General features: G+C 36.5%; 1 protein-coding gene across 1 annotated transcript in view; it reads left to right on the top strand.

The window, feature by feature from the left end:
- Positions 1-22139, top strand: part of LOC140157848 (uncharacterized) — a 31526-nt gene that overhangs the window by 2303 nt on the left and 7084 nt on the right. Inside the window, exons 2-5 of the mRNA XM_072181099.1 lie at positions 15842-15946; positions 16838-16961; positions 19754-19817; positions 20774-20857. Of these exons, the coding sequence (XP_072037200.1) occupies positions 15842-15946; positions 16838-16961; positions 19754-19817; positions 20774-20857 (377 nt within the window). The remainder of the gene's footprint in view (positions 1-15841; positions 15947-16837; positions 16962-19753; positions 19818-20773; positions 20858-22139) is intronic.

Here is a 22139-nt window from a genome sequence, read left to right as displayed (position 1 = left end):
AAAACTTGAGAAAAATTGCAAATAAAGAAGTTAAAAGTAGGAATATTATAAGAAGCATGTCGGCCTATTGATGAATTAAAATATTAAATGTGTAAAATAAATAAATAATTATAACAATAATAATTCATAACAAGCATTAATATTTGCGATAAAAAATAAGACAATTTCAAACAAACATTGCAACAGGCCTATATTGATGTGACACCGATTTATAGGCATGATTTGATAACGTAAAAAAAACCCAACATGAAAAACAAATCAAACTAATAGGCCTATAAAAACACCATTTTGAAAAACGGAAAAGAAAATAGCACAAGCCAAAGTTTTGCATAAACTTACGGCAGTAAAAGTATAAATTTGCAGTAGACCTTTCAGGAAAGTGACAAAAGTAAAACAAAATGCATGCTAGGCCTATAAATCAATTTTAAATATAACAGAAAAATTCTTGCTTCAAAATAAGTAAAGTTTTGGCAAATTAAAATGTATAAATTGAAAATGCTAGGCCTATAATAGGCTGAAAATTAATACGGTATCTCTTTCAAAACATTTAAAAACACAATTCGTTTTAAATATTAAAAAAATAGCATTTCAATAGGCCTATATAACGTTATCATGCAAAATATGAAAAAAGCAAAACATGTCATCTAACCACTGAAGTAAACAAAGCAATGATATAAGTTTTGTGGGAAAACAAGCAAACAAATAAACAAAATAAAAATGTTTGAAATGAAACAAACAAATAAACCAAGAACAAGAACTGCAAATAAAACACACACAGTTGATGAGATTATTAAACAGGCAGCACGAAAAGAATTAAAATATTATAAAAGAGAACAATAAATAAATGAAACAAAATGAATCGGAAGTCTCACAGTTGAAATATAAATGATAAAGAATGCAAAAGCACGATAAAAACAAAACAAAGACGGCAGTAGAGAACCACAGACCCACTGCACTGTACAGCATGCATCAATCAATTAATTATAAAACCAACTCATTCCATTCATGAGCGTATACAAGCATTAAAACAAGCATGATACGGCGATTTGTCATCATCAGCGCCAGTATTTGGTAGATATCGCGCTGCGCCCCCAGAGTGTTCGAACTCATAACAGGGTTCGGTCTACGACCTTTCAGCAGCGTAGTCACCTTGAAGTTCGCCGACTGGGCACCGAGCAGGCGACGCATGGGGCACTGGATACGGAAGTCACTTTGATGTGACTACAAGATGTGGACCACTGTCGGAATCTAGTCGGTGGTGTACATCATGAGTCGCCGATCGCGGCATCGAGCAGGTAACACATCGGAGGCTAGCAGTTGTAGTCACTACGTGATGACACTGCTGCATAGTGCCCTACTGCCTTGTTTCCGATGTAGTCACTCTCCTGTAGTGACTCTGTCGGCCACCATAGGGTAGGTTATTCTGGAGTGACGGCGGTAGTGACTTCAGAGTTCCAGTGCGATGTAGTCACTCTGGCGCCAGGAATTTTGCAGTGTAATCATGCATAACTCGCATAAACGCAATATCGGAATCAACTGAAATTTTGGGAATATGCTTTTTTCGTGGATATGTACTGAAAAATGTCATAAAAAGAGGATGCTAGGATCACGAAATACTCCTTTAATTAATTATCATATAAATTAATGTACCGTATGTAAAATATGTAAATATTGCATCATCATGCAAAAGAATCATGGCACAGAAACCTTGGCCGGCCAAGGTAGCCCCTGTGGCAACGTATCCCCGGGCAGGGGTCAGTGGTTCAAATTGCCCGCCCCCCCCCCCCAAAAAAAATTTCTCTTCTTCTTACGGTATCGGTTCTTTCTTCCTTCATTCTTCCCCCTCCCACCCCTGCCTTGCCAAAAAGCACGGGGAACCAGTGGGGTCACTTCCATGACCGTTACCCCCTTTTTTTACCCCAAATGGTACATGTAACTTTTGAAATGCCCATTTTACAATTCCAAGGACACTTTTGCAAATTTGCCCTTAACATTTCAAGCATATAAAGAGGTGGTGCAATAATTATGTGTACCCCCTGGGTGGTGAATTCTCAAAATGGTCTGCCAACCCCCCCCTCCCCCCCAGCTTTGGCCATGCCAAAAAAATATTTGCCCCCCCCCCCTTTTGATGTGCCAAAAAACCTTTGCCCTCCCCTCCTTTTGATGTGCCAAAAAATCTTTGCCCTCCCCCCATGCAAGATTTTGGCGAACCCGAATTTAAGAAATTGTTATGGTCACTATGAGCTTGTTTTAAATAAAACCATGTGATTTGTGGTTGATAATTATTTTTCTTACATATGTAAGGCATAATGTTGTGATTGCTGGAGATACCCTAAAACTGCATTACTGTAATCCCCAAGGAAGTACAAAATTTTGAAGAAATTTGGACACCAGAAACTTTATAGTGATGCAGGCAAAAAATTACTGGTACTTTATCCTTGATACAGAATTAGTTTAATATCATGCAGTGATAGTTAGATCTGAGACTATTTAACTATATTCGTCTCAGGTTAGATTTCATTGAATAAAATTGCTTTGGTCTAAAATGGATCCCCGTGGTGAAAAATTGTTTACAGTACATGTCAAAACAGTTTTTCCAGGAAACACTCAGCTATATTGGTGTACACATGCGTGAACAACGGTTTTAAAAACACCCCTAAACAGGTTCTACCCTGTTTTTCAAAATCACCCCTTAACCTGTAGGTTTTAGCACGCTTTCCCCAAAAAAGTACCCCTAAACAGGTTCTGGTCAAAATTGGACCCCTTAGCAGGTTTTTTATTAATATCAACAATACACTTTAATGGAGAGGGTTACAATGGCTAAAAAATGAATTACAATGTACACATTCTTTTAAAATTCATCAGGTAAGAATTTATTTCAAATAGAAAGCAATATATCAAACTATGAACTGCCAAATGGCTTTTAGTTCGCAAGGCAAACTAAAAAAAACGGGCATAACAGACGTGTCATTTATCGGTATGACATTTTCGTTATTGATGCTGCCCTAAGTACGGTATGGGTTCCTCGTACTAAATGGCTTTCATACACAGTAATCATTAATCCTCCTTTTGAAAAAAATCATATTCAATAAGAATATAAGCTTGGTGATGAGGTTATCTCACATGGCACAGAAGAGAAAGATCTTGGAGTGATAATTACAGAAGACGGAAAGTCGAGTAAGCAGTGTGCAGCGGCAGCAAATAAGGCAATGAACAGCTTACGAGTAATAAAGCACACCTTCAAGCACTTCTACAAGAAAAGCTTCACAATGTTATACAAAACATTCATCCGTCCTCACCTGGAGTACTCAGTCCAAGCATGGTGTCCATACCTCAAGAAGGATATCATTATGATGGAGAAAGTCCAAAGGAGAGCCACAAAACTTGTACTCATCCCTAGCATTAGACATCTGAGCTATCCAGGAAGACTACAAGAGATGAAGCTGTTCAGTTTGGAGCAAAGGATTAAGGGGTACTACACCCCTCGATAAATTTGTGTCTATTTTTGCATTTTTCTCAAAAACTAATTACACAGTGGGAACAAAAGTTATGTATTTTATAGGGGCAAGGAATCCAATTACTACACTGGAATTTCAGTGACCCAAGACAAGCGGTTTGTTATTTATGATAAGAAATAAGGTACCGTTAGGATGTACCTCATTTCCGGTCATATATACTGAACCGCTTGTCTTGAGTCACTGACATTTCAGTGTGGTATAATAATAATAATATACATAACTTTTGTTACCAGTGTGTTATTATTTTTTGAGAAAAATGCAAAAATAGTCACAAATTTACCACAGAGGTGTAGTACCCCCTTAAGAGGAGATCTAATTGAAACATTCAAGATCATGAAAGGACTGGAAGGGATTGCAGCAACGAAGAATACGCAGAGGCATAGAGGTAGAGGACACAACTACAAGTTGTACAAGTCAGCACTGAAGAAGGGCCTCAACTGCAGGAAGAATTTCTTTTCAGTCCCAGAAATAGTGGTAGAGGCTAAGACAACAAACCAGTTCAAGTCTCAGCTTGATAAGTTTTGGTATAAGAGCGAAAATGGATATGGGGTCAAAAAGGCTGATGCCTAAATTATTCCCATCATACCTTTTAAAGTGTAAGTGTAAGTATATTTCCACAAAAAACTGGTGAATTAGTCTTGACTTTGGTATACCACGTTCAAGACTAATTTGACAGTTTTGAAGATCCAATTACTACACTGGAATTTCAGTGACCCAAGACAAGCGGTTTGTTATTTATGATAAGAAATAAGGTACCGTTAGGATGTACCTCATTTCCGGTCATATATACTGAACCGCTTGTCTTGAGTCACTGACATTTCAGTGTGGTATAATAATAATAATATACATAACTTTTGTTACCAGTGTGTTATTCTTGAAGTTCGCCGACTGGGCACCGAGCAGGCGACGCATGGGGCACTGGATACGGAAGTCACTTTGATGTGACTACAAGATGTGGACCACTGTCGGAATCTAGTCGGTGGTGTACATCATGAGTCGCCGATGCTGCATCGAGCAGGTAACACATCGGAGGCTAGCAGTTGTAGTCACTACGTGATGACACTGCTGCATAGTGCCCTACTGCCTTGTTTCCGATGTAGTCACTCTCCTGTAGTGACTCTGTCGGCCACCATAGGGTAGGTTATTCTGGAGTGACGGCGGTAGTGACTTCAGAGTTCCAGTGCGATGTAGTCACTCTGGCGCCAGGAATTTTGCAGTGTAATCATGCATAACTCGCAAACGCAATATCGGAATCAACTGAAATTTTGGGAATATGCTTTTTTCGTGGATATGTACTGAAAAATGTCATAAAAAGAGGATGCTAGGATCACGAAATACTCCTTTAATTAATTATCATATAAATTAATGTACCGTATGTAAAATATGTAAATATTGCATCATCATGCAAAAGAATCATGGCACAGAAACCTTGGCCGGCCAAGGTAGCCCCTGTGGCAACGTATCCCCGTGCAGGGGTCAGTGGTTCAAATTGCCCGCCCCCCCAAAAAAAAATTTCTCTTCTTCTTACGGTATCGGTTCTTTCTTCCTTCATTCTTCCCCCTCCCACCCCCTGCCTTGCCAAAAAGCACCGGGGAACCAGTGGGGTCACTTCCATGACCGTTACCCCCTTTTTTTACCCCAAATGGTACATGTAACTTTTGAAATGCCCATTTTACAATTCCAAGGACACTTTTGCAAATTTGCCCTTAACATTTCAAGCATATAAAGAGGTGGTGCAATAATTATGTGTACCCCCTGGGTGGTGAATTCTCAAAATGGTCTGCCAACCCCCCCTCCCCCAGCTTTGGCCATGCCAAAAAATATTTGCCCCCCCTTTTGATGTGCCAAAAAACCTTTGCCTCCCCTTTTGATGTGCCAAAAATCTTTGCCCTCCCCCATGCAAGATTTTGGCGAACCCGAATTTAAGAAATTGTTATGGTCACTATGAGCTTGTTTTAAATAAAACCATGTGATTTGTGGTTGATAATTATTTTTCTTACATATGTAAGGCATAATGTTGTGATTGCTGGAGATACCCTAAAACTGCATTACTGTAATCCCCAAGGAAGTACAAAATTTTGAAGAAATTTGGACACCAGAAACTTTATAGTGATGCAGGCAAAAATTACTGGTACTTTATCCTTGATACAGAATTAGTTTAATATCATGCAGTGATAGTTAGATCTGAGACTATTTAACTATATTCGTCTCAGGTTAGATTTCATTGAATAAAATTGCTTTGGTCTAAAATGGATCCCCGTGGTGAAAAATTGTTTACAGTACATGTCAAAACAGTTTTTCCAGGGGGGCACTCAGCTATATTGGTGTACACATGCGTGAACAACGGTTTTAAAAACACCCCGTAAACAGGTTCTACCCTGTTTTTCAAAATCACCCCTTAACCTGTAGGTTTTAGCACGCTTTCCCCAAAAAAAGTACCCCTAAACAGGTTCTGGTCAAAATTGGACCCCTTAGCAGGTTTTTTATTAATATCAACAATACACTTTAATGGAGAGGGTTACAATGGCTAAAAAATGATTTACAATGTACACATTCTTTTAAAATTCATCAGGTAAGAATTTATTTCAAATAGAAAGCAATATATCAAACTATGAACTGCCAAATGGCTTTTAGTTCGCAAGGCAAACTAAAAAAAACGGGCATAACAGACGTGTCATTTATCGGTATGACATTTTCGTTATTGATGCTGCCCTAAGTACGGTATGGGTTCCTCGTACTAAATGGCTTTCATACACAGTAATCATTAATCCTCCTTTTGAAAAAAATCATATTCAATAAGAATATAAGCTTGGTGATGAGGTTATCTCACATGGCACAGAAGAGAAAGATCTTGGAGTGATAATTACAGAAGACGGAAAGTCGAGTAAGCAGTGTGCAGCGGCAGCAAATAAGGCAATGAACAGCTTACGAGTAATAAAGCACACCTTCAAGCACTTCTACAAGAAAAGCTTCACAATGTTATACAAAACATTCATCCGTCCTCACCTGGAGTACTCAGTCCAAGCATGGTGTCCATACCTCAAGAAGGATATCATTATGATGGAGAAAGTCCAAAGGAGAGCCACAAAACTTGTACTCATCCCTAGCATTAGACATCTGAGCTATCCAGGAAGACTACAAGAGATGAAGCTGTTCAGTTTGGAGCAAAGGAGATTAAGGGGGTACTACACCCCTCGATAAATTTGTGTCTATTTTTGCATTTTTCTCAAAAACTAATTACACAGTGGGAACAAAAGTTATGTATTTTATAGGGGCAAGGAATCCAATTACTACACTGGAATTTCAGTGACCCAAGACAAGCGGTTTGTTATTTATGATAAGAAATAAGGTACCGTTAGGATGTACCTCATTTCGGTCATATATACTGAACCGCTTGTCTTGAGTCACTGACATTTCAGTGTGGTATAATAATAATAATATACATAACTTTTGTTACCAGTGTGTTATTATTTTGAGAAAAATGCAAAAATAGTCACAAATTTACCACAGAGGTGTAGTACCCCCTTAAGAGGAGATCTAATTGAAACATTCAAGATCATGAAAGGACTGGAAGGGATTGCAGCAAGAAGAATACGCAGAGGCATAGAGGTAGAGGACACAACTACAAGTTGTACAAGTCAGCACTGAAGAAGGGCCTCAACTGCAGGAAGAATTTCTTTTCAGTCCCAGAAATAGTGGTAGAGGCTAAGACAACAAACCAGTTCAAGTCTCAGCTTGATAAGTTTTGGTATAAGAGCGAAAATGGATATGGGGTCAAAAAGGCTGATGCCTAAATTATTCCCATCATACCTTTTAAAGTGTAAGTGTAAGTATATTTCCACAAAAAACTGGTGAATTAGTCTTGACTTTGGTATACCACGTTCAAGACTAATTTGACAGTTTTGAAGATCAATTACTACACTGGAATTTCAGTGACCCAAGACAAGCGGTTTGTTATTTATGATAAGAAATAAGGTACCGTTAGGATGTACCTCATTTCCGGTCATATATACTGAACCGCTTGTCTTGAGTCACTGACATTTCAGTGTGGTATAATAATAATAATATACATAACTTTTGTTACCAGTGTGTTATTATTTTTTGAGAAAAATGCAAAAATAGTCACAAATTTACCACAGAGGTGTAGTACCCCTTAAGAGGAGATCTAATTGAAACATTCAAGATCATGAAAGGACTGGAAGGGATTGCAGCAACGAAGAAGAATACGCAGAGGCATAGAGGTAGAGGACACAACTACAAGTTGTACAAGTCAGCACTGAAGAAGGGCCTCAACTGCAGGAAGAATTTCTTTTCAGTCCCAGAAATAGTGGTAGAGGCTAAGACAACAAACCAGTTCAAGTCTCAGCTTGATAAGTTTTGGTATAAGAGCGAAAATGGATATGGGGTCAAAAAGGCTGATGCCTAAATTATTCCCATCATACCTTTTAAAGTGTAAGTGTAAGTATATTTCCACAAAAAACTGGTGAATTAGTCTTGACTTTGGTATACCACGTTCAAGACTAATTTGACAGTTTTGAAGAGAACATTGAAATGTTGGTACATTTAAATTTGAGATTGTAAATAATTTTTGGAATATTGTCATCGTATTTTGAAACAGTCTGTGGATTAAGAATAGATTTAAAACTATTTTGTCAATTATTTTGGGATACAATATTTTTGATCATGGCCTTTTTATTAATTGTAAACATAATTTTTGTTCAGAAACAGTATTATGTAAAGTAAACATTCAAGAGCAGCAGGGTTGTCACCAGGACCAAAAAGTACTGGTTAAAATATTAATTAAAGGCGAAGCGTATCGAGCAAAGCTCTCGCGCCTCGCACTATCTTTTTAGTGAACGCTAGGGATCGGGGAATGGGCTTTGAGGGTTCCACTCCCCTAAAAAAAGGGGTTTTTTGCTCTTTTTATGATGAAATATCGTCATCCACTTCCGGAATCTGTAAAAAGATAAAATTTGGGGTTTTTTTTTGGTTTTTTGTGAGTGCCGACCCTGAAGAGCAGATATTTTTGGCTGAGTTCATTTTATGATAAAAGTAGAAAGTCATATTCCTTACTGGAAGGGAAAAATTAATCATACACTAAGGTAATTTTGTATATTGGTAACATTTGATATATTAATGTTGTTGACTTGATTTGCTTTCAAGTATATTTTAGCCTATAGTATGTTTATTGTGATATTTTTCCATCATGATGCAAATAAATATAGTTCATGTTTTAACTGTTAAAAAAAAAAAATTAACAGTTTGTCTAGATGCAGTCACAGATTATAGAAGGAAGACATTTTTAAAATAAAAACATTTTTCCTGCCATAGAAAAGCTGTGGAGGACAAGCAAACATTTTTTATTGTCCTACATGTATTGTATGTATAAAGCAAAAAATATTACCAGTATGCATAAAAAAATCAAAGTTTCTGACCAAATCTATTTATTGCAGAAACTTGTAAATTGTAGGTATAATGGTATGACATAATAGGACTATTGTTTGAAGGCCTTTGGTAAACACAGTGAAGCTTTTTTTTTTTACAGATCAATAACTTAAATACATGGACAATCATTAGCAGTTTATGAAGCCAGCAAACCATACATCCTGTGTTGTTAACAGGATTACCAAACCTGCAATTTGGGAGCCCAATTGGGCGACTTATGAAGATTTTCCCCACAACTTTTGACAAATTCCTGTCCATAAACCAATGGTGAAGAAAAAAATTGGGTGACTTTCAACATTGTGCACATGTCCCATAGAAACCACTGGTTTTTAAAAAAAAATGGGTGCCTTTTCAATGATTTGACCCACAAATTGAGCTGAAAAGTTTTTGGCAACACTGTGCATTGTGCAATCGCCCCACATAGATTAAAACCACAGCACAAGTGATATATAACATTGCAAATAATATTAAAGATTTGCTTGGGCTGATGCAGTTGCCTTCATGATACCAGTAGGGACACACCTACAGGATATAGCTCTCGCCAAATTTATTTAATAGAGAGGCTTTTTTTTCTCATCTTCTCTGCACCTTACACAGGTATGTTATAATTATTTCTTTTCATTTTATACTGTATTTTAAAACAAGCTTTATGCAAGCTGGGTAGTGCTGATTCTGCACGGCTTGTTCAAAAGTCCTGTAATTGTTTAGGTGCGCTTAATTCCTTTTGTGCTACCCTGAAGTTGTATTTAGTATTATACTATATCTCCTTTTTACTTTGTTTCCTTTAAATAAATTTGTTTAATTTGTGGCAAACAAACTCAATTTTGAATCGAGGTCTCAAGCCAAACTACATGTATACATACATGTACTACCAACTATAACCATCCAAATACTTTTTTTTCTGTGATTAATCACTATCTGCCTGTATCATCATACATGTACTCAAGACTTTTATATGTATGTGCATATGTGCCACGGTTTTGGGGTATCATTTTTTCCAAGGTTCCTTTTCAGCGTTAACCATCACGTACATACGTGTGCAACATCAAGCGTGTGCATTGGACCTTGTGCAAAATAATACACGCTGGACGGCTAGCAATACGCTTAATTTGTAAAAGGAAATCTGAATAACAAAATACCTTTTCAGCAATGGGTGGGTTTTCAGTAAGAGCTGTTGTTTTCAGTAGAGACCAATGTGGCCAATTGGGCACATTTGAGCGAAAGTGCCCAATTTTACACAATTAAGGCAAATTTGTGAAAAATTGGTATAAATGGATTGCAAAAATAGCAAGAAAAGTAGGTATAGAGAAAGTCAGCATCTGAAAGTCTGTGTGGTGCATCCCTGTACAAGAATTTTCTAATTTGCTGCAGTGCGGACTCTGTCCTGGTTCTGGTTCTGGTTGAGTCGGCATTGCCAGACATGCTGTACTTCACCAACTTTGATTGCGGGCTGTCTTAGAAGCCTGCCGACATTGCTGCACTGCAGCCGGCCAGCACAGATGTGCTTCCTTGGTGTGTTCATTTATGATGTTATTTGTTAATTCCATGGTATGTAATTCTTTTGTATGTATTTCATTTGTATTTTTGATGTATTTTGTTTGACCCCTGGGCCAGACTGGAAATCAGTGTGGACCACTGAGTTTGTTCTCCAGGCAAAATAAGATCTAATAAAATAAAATAATAAAATAAAATAAAATAAAATAAATTACCCTAGGAACCAAGGGAGAACAGTGCCAGTGCATTGATTGGTCACCCCAGGTTAAATAAGAAATAAATAAATAAATCTAGGAAACTTTCTGCAATTTCAGAAGTTGATAATTGTAGTTTGAAAATGATGACGTCGCCCTAAACTTGATAGTTTGCACAGGTGCGAAGCAGCGGTGGCGCTCAAATTGGCGCAGGCTGGGAATCTGCTTCCTTCAATCAAAATAACTTTTTTTTGAGCACTTTCTGCCATGTGTGCAGAGCGCAAACCTGTAGTAAAAGCCCAGCTTACTTGCCTTGCTAATTATACACAATATTTTGTACAGAAAGCTGAAAATGTGCATTTTGACTGTTGTTTCAAATGTCATAAAAATAAATTATTGAGGGGCTATAACCCGGGGGTACTCAAGTTTGGTTTTGGTAGGGACGTGCCGCTGAGAATTTGAAAGTGGACCCATAAATATACCAATTTTTTTCAAATTTGGACCCATTTATATACCAAAAGTCAAAATTTTCGGGCAAATTTAACCCAAATTGTCTTAATTTTTACAAATTTTCCCAAAATTTTGTGGAAATTTTGAAAATTTTGGGCTAGATTAAGGAAAAATTTGGCTATTTTTCGAAAAAATTGAGAAAATTTTGAAAAAAGGACCCATTCATAATCATATACCAAAATAGGCTTTGAAAAAGGGGTCATTGCTATACCAGAAGGCTGAAAATGCTACCCATATTTATGCACGCCCCCGTATGGTCATTTGTACTGAGTACCCCTGGGGCTATAATGAAAGAACAAAAAGGTATGTTCTTCTCCAGGTTCTTTCTGGCTATTTTATGATTGATCTGTGACTCTCTTTTCGTCTCATATGTCTGGGGCATTTAACAATCAAATGTTTACATTGAAATAAGTATGTTCTGAATGGTACGGTCAGATAAAATCAGCAAATGGCCAGTGAATTTGAATACTATACAATACATATTCACTGAACAAAATAGCATTGGAGTATTTCATTGGAAACAAAGATGTGAAACAGGAATTAATGACACAACTGTCATTAAAAATAGTAATGAGAATTTTTGGTTCTGGCTAGATTTGGAACCTTTGTTGAATTTGAAAAATGAAGCTTTAGGCCGAATAAAAAAATAGAGTCCAGGTTTTTGAAAAATAAGGAAGGAGGAGGGGCTTTTTTCTTTTTGAAAAATGGTGCAAACCCTTATTTGGTCTGTACATGTATTTGCATGCACTACGATACCTGGGAAAAAAGGAGGAGACCTTTTTTTTCGTTTTTCTGGTAGGTTAGGCAAAAAAAAAAAAAAAGTGTTTGTTTGCCCAGACATGGGGTAGAAAGGAGTGGGTCGGTAGGTCGATTTCCTTTTTTTTTTTTTTTTTTTTTTTTTTTTTAGATCTGTACATGTGTTGCAGCAAGTGGGGTAAGAGAAAATATCGACATTCAGCCTTACATTTTGTACTAATTGTGTCAAACTTTAATTATAGGTTAATGAGCGTGTATTACTTGTAGGAAGAGAAATTAGACAAAAATAATGCATGCGCGCTAGCGTCGATGCGTAGCACAAGTGCATTATTTTGTCTAATTTCTCGAGCAACAAGTAATACGTGTTCATTAGCCTATTTGAATACCCGAGAAGAAAAATACATGTGATTTTAGTGCTGTTTTTACAACAAAACTATCACTAAAAATGTTGGAAATAAGACCAAATATAAATGCATCAACCCGCCCGAAAAAATAAATAAACCCTAGTGTGCGAAAGCACTGCGCATAGTACGCGGATTGCACACAATCAATGTACTCTGCACTGATACTTTTCTAACCGCTTTTCTGATTGGCTCGCTTTGATATAGGAGTATAAATGTATTTCCACCTTGCCATAAAAGTTTAACCTGTAACAATACCGGGCTGGAGTACAAAATCCCAGACCATACATGTACTTGTCATGCTTGGTTCTCTATATTGATGTTGATTGATGGTAAAATATTGTTGGCATGGTTGGGGAGGGCTAAATGGGAAAAATGAAAGCTGTGATTGCCAGGAATATTAATTTTCAAGTGTCATTTGGCATTTTTTTTGGGAAAAAACATTGTTTTCTTTATTTTTATATCATTGTAAAAAAAAAAAAAAAAAAAAAGTGTATGATTTTTTTTGATTTTTTGGGTCGGTCGTGTCTGGGCAAACAAACACTTTTTTTTTTTGGCCTTACCTATGCCCCTCTACTGATCACAAAACTGTCCTGAAGTGCTTCTTATACATTTGTAAGGCTATAGAAGGCTATAGAACTTCTCAAACTTCTCAAAGTTACAACTGAAATTTTAGACAATAAAAAGAAAATTTTAGAAAAGGAAGCCCCCGCCCAGATTTCAGCACATAACATCAAAGCTTCCATTGGGCGCCCCATTCCTTTTTTTAAAGGAATTTTAATTTTTGATTAGGCCAGTATTGCCACAAAGGTTCAGTCCAACTTGTTTTCCTAACCATTGGTTTCTATGGTCAAAAGGAAATCTTCAAAAGTTGCCCAATTAGGCTACCAAATGGCCTGCTTGTTTTGTAAACACCCACCAAAAAGTAATTCAATTGCCTCCTTTGGCATTTCAGTTTTAAATTTTGATGCATTTGAGTTACTATCTCATAATAAAGGATGTAATTACTTTTTGGTATGTTTTTCTGCACTTGCACATACAGTACTTGATTTCAGTTCTGCTTATCTTTTTACTACTGGTCCACAAGGTGGGGAGGGGGGAGAGGAACAAGACATTACTTTTGGAAAACTGTCTTACTTTTAATCCTCCATAATAGCAGTGTTGAAAAGTTAGAAGAAAATTCCTATTTCTGTTACTCACTTAATGTTAGCTAGACCTAGCTTAGGTTGTAAACAAACTGACAAAAAAAAGCACAAATCACAGGTCAAATAATTGAAGTCACCCAATTTTTCTCTTTTAAAACCATTGGTGTCTGTGGGACAGGAAATTATCTGAAACTCACAGGAGCCAATGTTGAAAAGTCACCTAATTTTTTTCGTAACTATTGTTTAAAAGGCCCTTCACATCCAAAATTGAGAATTGCAAAATATTTTTTTAATTTTTTTATTTGATAGTTTCTCTGTAAAATGACATTTTAATTACATTAATTTGCTACTTTAAGTTTCTACTTTGATCATCTTAACTATGAATGAGTATGATGCTGAACAAACAGAGAACGCTCCTGCATTATTATCAATGTATAAAATCAACCATAATTAAGTTATTTCATGCATTTTTTAAAATCTTAAACAGTAAGTATTAATTGTAAAGGGCCTAACCATTGGTTTCTATCACACGGGACAGGAAATATCAAAAGTCACAGGGGGATCTTCAAATTGGGCTACCAAATCACAAGTTTGGCAACTCAGCTCAGATAAACAATTCCATCCAGATAGGATATTCTTATAACCAGGATAAACACCTTTGTTAAAGACCACAATGTGTTTTTTTACATAGTCACATAATCAGTACTAAGATGTTTGCCTGTGACTGTTTGTCTTGGTGCTTTGCCTAATTGAGCATGAAAAGATAAAAGATGCAAATAAGGAAAGCCTATTTATAGGTGTTGTCATATTTATTTTTATAATAGTTTAACTATTAAAATATCCAGCTGTTAGAAACTGTTCAACCACAAAAATAAGCTGTGTATACATGTAGTTGAAATTAAATTTGGTTAACCCTAATGCCCAAAAGGCTTTTTGGCAACTGGAATGGAAAGAAGGAAGGAATAAAGAGAAAAAACAAAAGAAGTTGTTTGCTATGGGTGGTACCCAGGTACCCAGGCCTGTTAGGGTTAGTTCAATCTCAATTAAATTTGTTTTGGAATTTATCTGGTTATTATCGGGTAATAAGATTGAGCTCTTGTTTACTTTACTGAAAGGCACTACAGTAGTTGGCTTATCCTGCTAACCTGTCCAAATGTTCACCTACTGGAGGATTTCAATATTTTTTCATTGTATTGTCCAGCAGAGGTAGAAATAGAAAATCAAAATGTAGAAAGAAATTCTTCCTGTGTTAAATGTGCTTTCAAGTTCAACTTTCACTTCCTATCCATATGGAAAAGTTTTCCTATGAAAGTCTCTTTAAATAAATTATACTCGACTCCAGTGTGTGCACGCTGTGTGTGTACAGAGGCGTTCAAGGTCAATGCACAATGCATACATTACCACACAGCACACTAAGCAGGGCTGTACGGAAGAGGGTATGGTTTTTCCTACGGTACGACGGCATTTTGTAACCAATCGGATTCCTTTTTAGAGAGTAGAATCTGGCATTTCTAGGAAATAGCGTTTAAGCCAAGTCAATCAGACTTTCTATTATCAAGTGAGGGCCGTCTATAGCACGCTTCTTTAATGAAACGGAGTGCATGTCAGTGTATTTAGCCGTAAATCGAGTGAGATTTTGGGAATACCTTGCGGTGTTTAGTGCTCCTGTACGACAAGGTCTTTCATCAGATTTCCTTGAAAATCAGGGAAAGTAAAGTTTAATATATACATGAGACAATTAAGAGTGAGCCAAAAAATAAGAGACTTTCCCTTTTTAAAAGACAATTTTCTCCCATTGCTTTACTGTGGGACCCCTTTTATTTGAGCAAAAGAGACTACTTTTCCATATGCAGATACCGCTAATGGTTGACAGCCAATATTTTATAAAATAATATATTCCCCTCATTTCCTTCCGAAATAAAGTCAGTGTGAATCATGAGTCATCAGTAGTGTGAAGTCTGCACTTGACAATTAAGTGGGAAAAGGTTTTGCAAAGCTCATCATCCCACCATGGCCAATACCAGCAGAACAATACATACAGGATCCAGGATGTAAGCAGTATTTACATATTTGCAAATTGTAACATGGGGCTTGTTTCCTGTGACCAAACAAATGAGGCCTGTGATCTACATGTAGTGTATTCATTTCAACATAAATCAGAATAAACTTTATAAGAGTAGGTGCTGGGCTACATGCTGGAGTGAAAAAAAAAAAAAAAAAGCTTGAGGAGTTTCTTGAGGCTTCAAATAAAGTGATATTGATATGCACAGGCAGGATATTGCACAGCTTTGGGAAAATGCCCAATGAGTTTCCTTGAAAGGAAAATGTATGTACATGTAGCTGATCACTTTGTGTTTATTTCTTTGATGACATTACAGCATGCCTGAATGTACTACGAAATGAAAGTTCTTCAAAGAAGACTACATCACCTGATGAGCTTCTACCAAAATTCAAAGATGTTATGAGGAGTGTTCCTTCTCCAGGTAGGTTTATCTACACACAAACACCTCTAGGTTTGCTATCACACATCCCTACATCAGCAGTTCCGCACCCACATACACACCCACAAACACACCCCTACATGCCCATCACACATGCGAAGATGTCCCAAACATGTCCCCATATTATTACGATTATATTATTGCATTGCAAGAATCACTTAATGGTACATGTAGGAGTTACAAAACTTCTACTCTTTTGTTCTCATAGCCCCAGCACTAATTGTTTGTCTATTTAGATATAAATAGTTAGCAGACAATATTGTGTAATTGACTATATGGTGATGGTATTTATTATCTGGGTCAGTAACATTATCACAACACCAGTGCTGTTAAGGTCCGAAGCAGGCCTTTGGGTTTATTTAGGTGGTGCAGATGACAAAGGAAGGCCTCTCTTAGATGATGTAAATGACAGATATGGTTTTCTGGTGGTTTGCACTTCCCTGCTCTGATGTTGGTCTACCTTTTTTTATCAACAGGGTGTATCAAAATAAAGTAGTTTGAAAAATGCCACTAGATTTTTACAAAGCATCAGGTATTTGGTTCAAATGCTCCAGTTGATACATGTAGCTGAACCAACATCTTATCCTCTCACAACCCGGGCTCACAACAGTAATATCAATGGCGTGTGACCATCAATTAAGACTCAGTGGCTATTTTTGTGAACCGAGTACAAATGCAGTTGTGCGAATCATTGCAGATAGATGCATGATGGTGCTCCTTCACACAGGAGAATTGTGATGGAACGCCTTATAGAATTGTTTGCGAATATAGTATTTATTGCCTTCTCTTGATATCCATGTTTGCAATGTGTGATACAGTGATAGCATTGGGAATTGAATCAATTGATTACCAGTTTTATGTGTTTTATTTCAGTGGTAGTAGTGACCAGTTCTCTAGATGAAGATGGGCAGTGTTTCAAGCGTGGTGTCACCTGTAGTTCCTTTACCAGTGTATCCATGCAGCCACCCATCATATCATTATGTATCACTAAACCTAGGTGAGTATTGGGATCAGTGTTGATCATTAATATATTATATTAGACCATTTTGTGCCACACCTTTGCTTTGGATTGTCTGCATATGTACGTGTTAGGATTTATAGCAAAAATTTCATTTGAATGAAAGTATAGACCACTTTACATCATTGTTTATCAACAAAGGCGAGGGATTGGTCTGTCGATATGCCCGAACGAACCGCTTCACTGTTCAATGGCTTTCTTGTACTATATGAAATGTGGTGGGAGATTTAAAATACACATGTCCTGAGCAGACTACGATGCGCACGCACACTGCAGGGCAAAGAACAATGGAAAGTAACATAATGCGTGCGCATACTGCCGGGCAATGACGTCACATGTCAAGTGGTCTATACTGTACACAGGTGCCAACCGGCATACACTTTGTGATGAATGCCGGGGTGTGTGGGGGGGGTGTGTAATATGTATAACACAGAAGTGAATCCAACTCACTCGTGATTGGCTACTATTAGTAAAAAAGAGCAGTGATTTATAGTGATTTTGTATGCTATAGAAAATAAAGATTCCATTCAAATCCAAAATATTCATGTAAAATCTTTAATAAATCATGTGAAAATTAGTGGTAATAATCAAGGTAATTTTAAATGACTCACAAACAGGTATAAAAGAGTACAGGGGCACTAAGAGGTACATCAAATCAAAAGTAGGCTAAAGCAGTTGTCCATAAGTAATGAATTCAAATACTTTGATTTTCTTCTTACTCCCAAAACCAACGAATTCTGTCCTATTATAATAGGAATATGCTATTTACTCAACTGGAAGTCAATGATGTGACCATGATTTTCAAATGTTAATATTCCTGTTCATTTTACAGGCTCCAGTGCAGTAAATATCCCATCACAATTAGAATTTTATTTTGCCTGATGTGAAATTTTTCATCTTGTGAAAGACAAACTTAAGGGCTGGGGTATGAGCGTTTGGACAGTATTTATTTTGGGACATCAGAGCACATCAGACATATCGAATTGCATTCTGAATCTGAAGAATGTCATTCTGATATCAAATAATTTTATTTTTGAAATTCGCAATTTAATACACATTTTATGGCAAATCATTAAAATTGATATTTTTGATATTTAACAGTACTTGAAGTAAACTTTATAAATCTGATGATTTATACTTAAAGTGTATGTAGGTGGGATGAAAAGCCGACGATCAATTGAAAATTTTGACCTTTCGTATTGAAGATATGGATTTTTTCCCAAAACACCAAAAAAAAAAGGTCTTTTTGGGAAAAAATCCATATCTTCAATATGAAAGGTCAAAATTTTCAATTGACGTCGACTTTTCCTCCTGCTACATACACTTTAAAATATATCATTAGATTTATATAATTACCGAGGACTGTTATATATCAAAAATTTGAAAAATATCAAATTTTTATAATTTGTCATAAAATTTGTATTATATTGTGATTTTCAAAAAATGAAAATTATTTGATATCAGAAAGACATGCTTCGTATTCAGAATACAATCGATAGGTCTGAGGTGCTCTCATGTCCCAAAAAATACTGTCGAAAGCATAATAAACGCTCATTCTAGATCCCTTAAGGCCAGAGTAATGGAAGACACATTCGTCCACGCCCGAATTTGAGATTTCTCGATATTTATCAACACTAAGATGTATTCTTTCACTTGAAACTGATAAAATACAACTTGCTAATATTTATTCGTATTTTTGCTTGAGTTTATTTCACTCTTTTTAACTCTAAAAAGTCACATGGCTCAAAACAGCTTAGTAAATTGGCGGGAAATAATGAGTCAGAAATGCGTGAATCGAAATATTGTGATTACGACCTTGATTAGCGTCAAGCGTGACCGGCGTATAACTCTGGCGTATGTCCAACGAGTCAAGGCGCATTGGGTATGTTGTTAACGCCAGCAAATGTGATGTAAACAAAATAAAAATTTGCAGTGAAAAAGCCACTTAGATTTTTTAATTATTTTGGATTTGGGCGCACCAAAAGCAGACATTATAGATTCATTGGTGCAAAAAGATGCATATTTAGACCACGCACCAGATACAGCTTTTACAAGCGTGAAAGTCTTGCCGTTTAAAAATATAAGGACGTTTTGTGCATAAATTTGACATTTTTTACTAAAACATCGATTTCTCAGAGTTCATTTTTGACAACATTGTACGATGTTTGTGACAAGATAACTCGAAAAATATGAAAGATAAAGGTAAACTTTTTGCACTATCGTTTAGAGCCAAACAAAGTCTAGGGAAGGTTTTCTCATTTTTCAAAATATTTGTTTTAAACAAAAATATACACCATTATGTGCAATTTTAGCTTAACAGAGTGAGAAAAGTGCTTTTTTCACATGTTTTTGCAATATTTCGAAAAATAAGGCAATTTCAAAAAATAAAAAAACCTTCCCTAAGTTCATGTCTCTTCTCCATGAAAAAGTAACTAAAATTTTTTTACTCGAGCGGAATTTTTTTAAGTTGTCACAAAAAATTGGGGTAAAAAGTGCATTTTGTGATTTTTCAAAAACTCGAGATTTTTGAACAATTTTGACGTCACCATGGGATTCCTTGACTCATTTCCTTTCCAAAAATGTATAGTTTTATATACTTTAGACATACAATTCAAAAATAATTATGCTCGAAAAGGTCCATGTTCTCTCCCATTACTCTGCCCTTAAGTGACAAATGACTCATTTTATTTTAATTAATTGAATGTTCTGCTTGTCTATGAATTGGTTATAAGTTAATATTATTTTGCATTGATATATTAATCTCTTTTCAGTCGTATGCATTCATTAATGATACGTACCAAGCGTTTTGCAGTCAATGTACTAGCCCAAGAACAGGTGAGTAGTATAGGTAAATGAACTTGTGTAACAGAATGGAAAGACACACCCACACGAATACACAACACATCAATAGAGGTTATCCACTTTACTCATGCGTGACTTCTAACAAAAGGCGCTGGTTCCCGTAGTATTCCTCATTCAACACAATTCAATACATGACCCTCGGAGTTACCTGCATGACTTTGGCGGGCTACTTTGAAACAGTCATGGTTGCACATGCAGGTACTTCTTTTGAAAGTCCTAAACAAGGTATAGCAGTCGTTGATAGGATATGCAACTTATAGAACACGGATAACCTCTATTCCGCTATATAGACATATTTCAAAATTACATCAAAAAGTGTTATCACCCTAATGACCTAATGTTCCTTATCTGAATCCTAACCCTAGTATTCCCCTAATAACACAAATCATAGTCATGCTTATCCCAATCCTAATCCAAACTCTTAACACCTATAGTAGGAATTCCAATTGAATGAACGTAACTTTCAACAGCTGTACTCGATCCAACCATGATCATATATCGTGTATTTCAAACTACGACGCGAACACACGATCTTGGATACAATGCTAACCAATCACGAGTGCGTTGGCATGATTGGATTCGCTTCCGTGTTACTGATGCATAGTCACACACGCTGGCGTACATTGTGCAGTGTACGCAAAAAACGTCACACTATTTAAAGCTGCGTTCATTCAATTGGAATTTCTACTATAGCCCACAATTTATCTTCATTCTGATCACAACCCTAATATTGCAACCCTAAGTACACATAACCACAAATCAAAACCTGTAGGCCCCCCAAAAAGTTGTCCTTATCTGACCAACCCTAATACCATAGATCCACCGTTGCGAGAAGCAATTGACTGCATGTGTTTAGCCATTTTTGGACCGTTATTCAAATGTCTTGCCAAAGGAACTAACAATAAACAAAATGTTTGATGCCATTTCAGGTTCATTATGGAGTACATTTTTCTACACCAGCCAAAGATGAAGAAGATCAGTTCAATGCTATACCTCATACACTTGGTCTTGCTGTAAGTCACTTAGATCAATTCAATGCTTTACCTCATACACTTGGTCTTGCTGTAAGTCACTTAGATCAATTCAATGCTATACCTCATACACTTGGTCTTGCTGTAAGTCACTTAGATCATTTCAATACTATACCTCATACACTTGGTCTTGCTGTAAGTCACTTAGATCAATTCAATGCTATACCTCATACACTTGGTCTTGCTGTAAGTCACTTAGATCAATTCTATGCTATACCTCATACACTTGGTCTTGCTGTAAGTCACTTAGATCAATTCAATGCTATACCTCATACACTTGGTCTTGCTGTAAGTCACTTAGATCAATACAATGCTATACCTCATACACTTGGTCTTGCTGTAAGTCACTTAGATCAATTCAATGCTATACCTCATACACTTGGTCTTGCTGTAAGTCACTTAGATCATTTCAATGCTATACCTCATACACTTGGTCTTGCTGTAAGTCACTTAGATCAATACAATGCTATACCTCATACACTTGGTCTTGCTGTAAGTCACTTAGATCAATTCTATGCTTTACCTCATGCACTTAGCCTTGCTGTAAGTCACTTAGATCAATTCAATGCTATACCTCATACACTTGGTCTTGCTGTAAGTCACTTAGATCAATTCAATGCTATACCTCATACACTTGGTCTTGCTGTAAGTCACTTAGATCAATTCTATGCTTTACCTCATGCACTTAGCCTTGCTGTAAGTCACTTAGATCAATTCAATGCTATACCTCATACACTTGGTCTTGCTGTAAGTCACTTAGATCAATTCAATGCTACACCTTGACTTGTCTTGCTATAAGTCACATAGATCAGTTCAATGCTAGTATTCCTAACACACTTGGTCTTGCTGTAAGTCACTTATATCAATTCAATACTATACCTCATACACTTGGTCTTGCTGTAAGTCACTTAGATCAATTCAATACTATACCTCATACACTTGGTCTTGCTGTAAGTCACTTATATCAATTTAATGCTATTCCTCATACACTTGGCCTTGCTGTAAGTCACTTAGATCTGTTCAGTGGTATACATCATACACTTGGTCGTGTTGTAAGACATTGAGGTCAGTTCAGTGCTATACCCCAACCTCACACACTGGCCTTCCTATAAGTCACTTAGATCAATTATTCAATTCGGGCTGTAGATCAGAAAGTGCCCTGTTATGTTGTTTTTATTTACTTGTGCTGTGTACTCAAGGCGTTGTTTCTTTCATAAAATTGAGATTTTTGATATTTGTTACTTTGTTATGTTTTTTATAAATA

Source organism: Amphiura filiformis, chromosome 1 (genome assembly GCF_039555335.1).
Source record: "Amphiura filiformis chromosome 1, Afil_fr2py, whole genome shotgun sequence".
Lineage (NCBI taxonomy): Eukaryota > Metazoa > Echinodermata > Ophiuroidea > Amphilepidida > Amphiuridae > Amphiura > Amphiura filiformis.
This window is presented reverse-complemented; position numbering and strand designations above follow the sequence as displayed.